This window comes from Anneissia japonica, unplaced genomic scaffold (assembly GCF_011630105.1).
Source record: "Anneissia japonica isolate Jap-2015-1 unplaced genomic scaffold, ASM1163010v1 scaffold288146_len111460_cov146, whole genome shotgun sequence".
Lineage (NCBI taxonomy): Eukaryota > Metazoa > Echinodermata > Crinoidea > Comatulida > Comatulidae > Anneissia > Anneissia japonica.
This window is the reverse complement of record NW_022694221.1, coordinates 26,552-32,624: the sequence shown is the minus strand read 5'-3', so window position 1 is coordinate 32,624 and position 6,073 is coordinate 26,552. Positions and strand designations below refer to the sequence as shown.

General features: G+C 33.2%; 1 protein-coding gene across 1 annotated transcript; it reads left to right on the top strand.

The window, feature by feature from the left end:
* The first annotated feature begins 381 nt into the window (after positions 1 to 381).
* LOC117100974 lies at positions 382 to 6,052 on the top strand. The gene is made up of 6 exons (XM_033240809.1): positions 382 to 404; positions 1,973 to 2,186; positions 2,500 to 2,673; positions 2,843 to 3,057; positions 4,111 to 4,383; positions 5,532 to 6,052. Exons 1-5 carry the CDS (start codon positions 382 to 384, stop codon positions 4,328 to 4,330), a joined length of 846 nt encoding a protein of 281 aa, XP_033096700.1. The 3' UTR covers positions 4,331 to 4,383; positions 5,532 to 6,052.
* Positions 6,053 to 6,073: the final 21 nt, after the last annotated feature.

Genomic DNA, 6,073 nt, shown 5'->3' with positions numbered 1-6,073 from the left:
ATAAGCATTTTTTCTTCAAATTCTTTAAGTTCTGGTAGTGTAGGTGGGTTCTTTGATGTTTTAAATTTAAAGGTTTCCTTTACCGATGTCGTTGTTGTTGGGTTGAGGTAATGGAATGCTTTCCATAGCATTCGGTTGAGAAAGAATTCCGTCTTCTCGATCATGTACTTCATATATTCCTTAGGATGAGCCGTTAGAATGTTCTTTGTCGAATAACCAAGGTCAATGCGGTCCATGCTGATGTTAAATAAACCTACCAAGAAGCTCTTAACGAAAGCGGGTTTGAATATGAACTAAAATATAACCCTTCTACTAACACTCACATTAACAAGAAGAAAAGAAAAAGGAACGTTATTTGGTTTAATCCACCCTACAGTAGTAATGTCAAAACCAGAATTGGCCACGTATTCCTTAGAATTATAGATGATTGTTTCCCACAAAATAATGTATTAAGAAAGATTTTTAATAGGAACACTGTTAAGATAAGTTATAGCTGCATGCTTAATATAGGATCTATAATCTCTTCCCATAATAAAACCATAATAAAAAATGACAAGGCAGAAGACAACTGCAAGCTATGCAATTGCCCTAACCATAATGAATGCCCACTATCTGGGAAATGTCTAAGTAGCAGCGTAGTATACCAAGCTACAATTACTAGGGACGACAATAATGAAGTTAAAACATACGTTGGTCTTACGGAAAATACGTTTAAAAGTAGATACAATGGGCATACCTGCTCATTCCGTAATGATAAATACAAGAATAACACTACACTTAGCCATTATGTTTGGAAGCTTAAAGAAGATAACATAAAGTACAAAATTAAATGGCGTATATTATCTAAATGTAAATCATATTCCAACTCTACCAAACGATGTAACCTTTGTATACAAGAGAAGTATTTTATTATATGTCAACCCGAAATTTGTACTCTAAATCAAAGGAACGAATTATTCAGTTCATGTAGACATAGACGCAAGTTCTTGTTACGATATACTACTTAATCCTAGAGGCTTTCTTTTATCCATCTAAACAATAGAGACTTAATCACTTGGTAATACACACTTTTGTTCTGATAAACTGTCACAATCTATGTACTTCATTATTCCTTCACTCAGAGCCTAGCACATGATGATTGAGGCACCACTCATGAAACAGCCTGTAGTGCAATAAACTGTTGAGTCTTTAACCCTGTGTTACATGTTTTATTTGCCTATCTGCTCTGCTATATACTGCATTGAGCACTCTTGTCTACATGATCTGGTTTAAGCCGACCACGCAGATTTTATATATATATATACTGTATATATATATATAGATTAAAAGGCAAAATACTGGAAAACAACAATGCTGTGGGAAACAATGGCTGGATCTCAGTAGAGATACAAAAATGATAAGCAACAGCTTATCATTATTATATATATATGTATAAATGTATATGTATATATATATATATACTCGCCACTGAGGAAGGACTAGTGTTGTCCGAAAGCTCTGGTTCTATTTCTGGCCAACATGGTTAACTACAATTAAATAACAAACAAAATTAACCTAATCTAAATTACAAAAAGCAAATTGATAAAGATGAATTTGTTAAAATTGTGGTCTGTTGGTTCTGATAATTTGATTTATAATATTTATGAGCTGTGGTGTGGGGCTATTTTTGTACCTATTAATTGTGAATTTTGGTAATTTATATGTATTATATTTTCTTAGATTAAATTCAGAGGATATTTATTATTTTCTTAATGTCATTTCTCATCCATATATATGGACATAATGATGTCATATATCACGCTATATGGGCATTATGATATCACATGATGCAGAAAACTTGATGGTTCATATGGACATAGTGATGTCATATCACACCCATATATGGGAATTATGATGTACAAAAACTTGTTAGTCTGGACAGAGATTTATAGAAAATTTGGATAATAATAATTTACAAATTATTTGTTGGTAGGGCTCGCTTGGAAGAGTGGCTTACAGCAAAGGGTAAGACACCGCACACGGTCAAAAGAAATGTTCGGAGAGAAACATTTGATGTTGTCAGACTCAGTCCAGAACTAGAGCAATGTGTTCAAGTGGATGAGGATGCCCGTTTGGAAAGAAGTGAAGTGGACGTGAATTGCGCCCTCGATGAATGCCTTCAAAGCTGTCTTGGTTTCATGAATGAGGTTAAAGTTTCATCGATTTTTTAAAGTTCGAATAAAAATTTGAAATATCTGATAAAAACAAGATCTGATAAAACCTTAAAGATCTAATTAAATCATGAAAACCTATCTTTTAAATTTTCATTAAAAAAAGTGTTAATGACAAATGAAAGCGAGTTTCTAACATAATATTAAAATACTACAAAACAGCTTTTGATTGCATTTTAGTTTATGTTATAAGCTGAATAATTGAAGTTTTCTTATAGGAATGTGAATATAAAGAAAAAAAACTTTTTGGTCAGTTAACATACTTTTGATTTTTCTTTTAATATCTTAGATAAAGAATGAAAGCAAAGTTGGTGATTGGCTAGAAGAGCTACATGAACGCTGCCCTCAAGTAAGAAGTAGAGCTTTGTTTTGGGTTTGTCGCGCTAAAGTCGCTGAGAGGGCTGGTTTTGGTCAAGAGCATGTCCTCGCTTTGTATGAACAAGCAATTGACCACAAAGCAAAGGTAAGAATGCCTTTGTATGATAGAGGTAAACCCTAACTTATGTTCAGAATACTGTAACAAGAATCAAATATTTTTTAATAGTAATAAGGCCAAAGTGTTGCCCAAAGTCCAACTAAATAAAAATCTTGAAAAAACCATTGTGTTATAACACATTCTTTTCTTTTGGCAGCCCACTGACATTTTGAAATCAGCGTTACAAGATTTCACAATCAGATACTCACAAAGAATGGACACTACACCCTGTGCAACTCCAAAACTACTTCTAGGCACACCTGGGCCAGTGTCGTCAAGCACCCTAAAATACTGCACCACCCCCAAGGTGGAGGAGGGTACATCATCTGTGGTCCGTTACTCTCTCGTTAAATCCACGCCCATTGTAAACCGGTAAGTCTACAACCCAATAAATCAATACAATCACAGCATTTTAATAAGGTTTTATATTAATCATTAATAGTTTCATTGTTGTTTCTCTCTTTTTTCATGTTCAAAAATGCAATAAAGCATGCAAATTTCCAACAACATTGAGTTATTTGCTAAATAAATTATTATAAATACATTAAAATGAACCATTGAATTACTTTATTATAAATACATTAGAATGGACCATTAAGTTACTTTATTATAATAAAGTGGACCGGCCTTGGTGGTTAAATGTACTTGTCTTCCAAACCAAAATATTCTTGGTTCAAATCCTTGAGAAATTTATAACAGAAATTGTGTTTACTGTTTAGTCTTGAGAAAATCTTGACATTTGTATGATTTGAACCCAGAATCGCAGTCCTGGAAGGTAAGGACAGCCAACCAACAAATCCAGTACTGTATATTGGTGTTTTTTTACCCCATTTACAGTAGAATCTCGTTTTTATGTACCTCAGTTATACGAACCCTCAGTATTAAGTAGCTTCCTATGGACTATGATGTCATCAAAAACCCCAAAATACTCAAAACAAACGGCCCTTTTGAGGGCCACTATAATGTAAAGAGAGGTTTGTTAGTTCCTGTCTGTTTATTATTTGCATTCAACAGCAACATTGATTGTGTCTATTTAACACGCGTTATAATCTAAACTTTTGTTGTATAGGTAATCTTTTCATGTTCTTTAGTTAAATAAAACATATGAAGTGATGCATTAATAAACTGATATGGTTTGATTTGAACACTTTATTATGACATCATAAAATGATGAATAAAAACACTAAACACAGGGTTTCATTCTTAGGAAGTAACATCGTTCGTTCATAACATACGTTGAGAGTTGGGTACATATTAGGTCAAAGGTCACCACAAATTTAAACGAACCTTGGTTTAACGAATTGCCCGATTTACGTACGTTTTCCGGTCCCATACGTAAAATCGAGGGTATACTGTACTGTATTATTATTTACTTGTGACTGATATTAGCTATATATTTATTGACATTTAAAATGATCTCAACAGATTGAACAAAAGCATGGATGGCAGTTCTCAACGGTTTTTAGTGACGCCTGTCAGACGTTCCATACGGCTTGAGAAGATCGCTGGTAGAGGTCATAGTACTAGTCGAGGGATTAACCGATGCATTTCCTCCCTACAAGATCTACCAGCAGATATGGAAAGTCTGGTAATGAAGCCTAATAGAGCTTTAGAGGAGGAATTCATGGGCACAATAGATGAATAAGATGAGATTTTATTATTTTTATTTTGTTTTTCATTATTTGATCAAACAATAGCCTGGTTCACGTCGAACTTTTATCTAGATATACATCCACTTTAACTAGTTAAAAGTTTGACGTGAACCACTCAATTATAGCTAAATAAAAGGCTTAAGTTAAGTGACTTAACTTTACTAGAATAACGGTAAATTAACTTGCTTAACGGTAAATTCGGTTCGGATTACAAGGACACGATTATGTAACGTAGCATCTAAGCCAGCGTTGTTGTATTGTACCACCATATCATCTTCTGGCTGGCAACAACGTACTCCAACAATGCTAACAACAGCATTGAAGTAGTCTCATTAGTCTGGTTTTCAGAAATTATTTGTAATATTATGGGTAAAAACCAAGCAATGTCCGTTTTACGAATAGTCGGTATTACCAATGATTTTTGCCCTTTGCATCATCGACCAAGTAATAACGTTAAAAAGTCCAATTGCGTACATTTTTCAAATGATAATGTATATTTTTCTTTATAAAATCAGATTTGTTGTATTTATTTATTGACAATTCAATCTTTTCCATTTCTGCTATAATAGTCGCTATTAATTCAGTTTCAACGAACTACCACCAACGCCAGTCGTTAAAATGAGCGCACATGTTTACGATAACGAAATAAAAAAGTGTGGAAGTCAGCAACTTAATTTGACACCGCGAAACTAGATTTTCGCAAGTGCATGTAAACAACACAATTGAGCGATCTAAAAACTACAAAACAGGACAGAAAGGTCCATAAAGTATACAGACGTTTTAATGAAAATTAAAACAATATTTTGTTAAATGGAATAATGCTAGCTAGCGATTAAAGTAATTCGTTTTTTATCGAAGGTAAATTTAGCTAGGGCCTAGAGAATCTACTACAGTACTTAGATTGCGATAGAACACGCTGCTGCACTGGTCGGCTAGGTTAGGTAGTGGAAACTCACACTTTCTCTACAGTAGTTCACAATTTTTTTTCAACAAATACCACTTGGTACTAGAGGTTCGTAAAATACAGTAGATGTTTTATTAAACAAGCCTTTCCACAGTGTGACGTCGACGGCCTGAAACTGGCTGGCTGTTTATCTGGCTCTAACTTGGCATCGTACGCAATTAGGGGATTATCGTATCATGTTTCAAGACGGGTATATCTAGATAAAGTTCGACGTGAACCAGGCTAATATCTGATAAGTGTGCCTACCTTCAATACAAATTTGTTCATACAAATCATATATCTTTCAATATCTGAAAATCATCAATTAATGCTCTACTTCATCAGATAAAATCTGACAAAAATATAATTTATACATTCTAGTTTGATAACATTATTGGTCCTTCAATTTCATAAAAGTGGCACACACCATTTACAAAATCAACATGTAAAATACAACACACACGTATATAAACTAGGATATTGAATTATTAAGATTTAAAATTTTAATCAAATACAGTAATTTACTTTGGCTATTACAAATTTATGCTATAGAATATTTGTTAATATTGAAAAAAAAACCCATGTTTGTTTACATTGTTTCTAATGTATAAAATTATGGAAACAATTTTTAAATATATTGCCATATACTGTAGTAACTTGAGGGGACTCTAATCACTTAGCTAATCAAATAACCCTAACTTTTGTCATTAATTAATGAATGCTTAAAGCCTCATTCCCGGCAGAATTTCACTAAAAATGCATATGCATTACTCTAATTATTATAAACCATGGA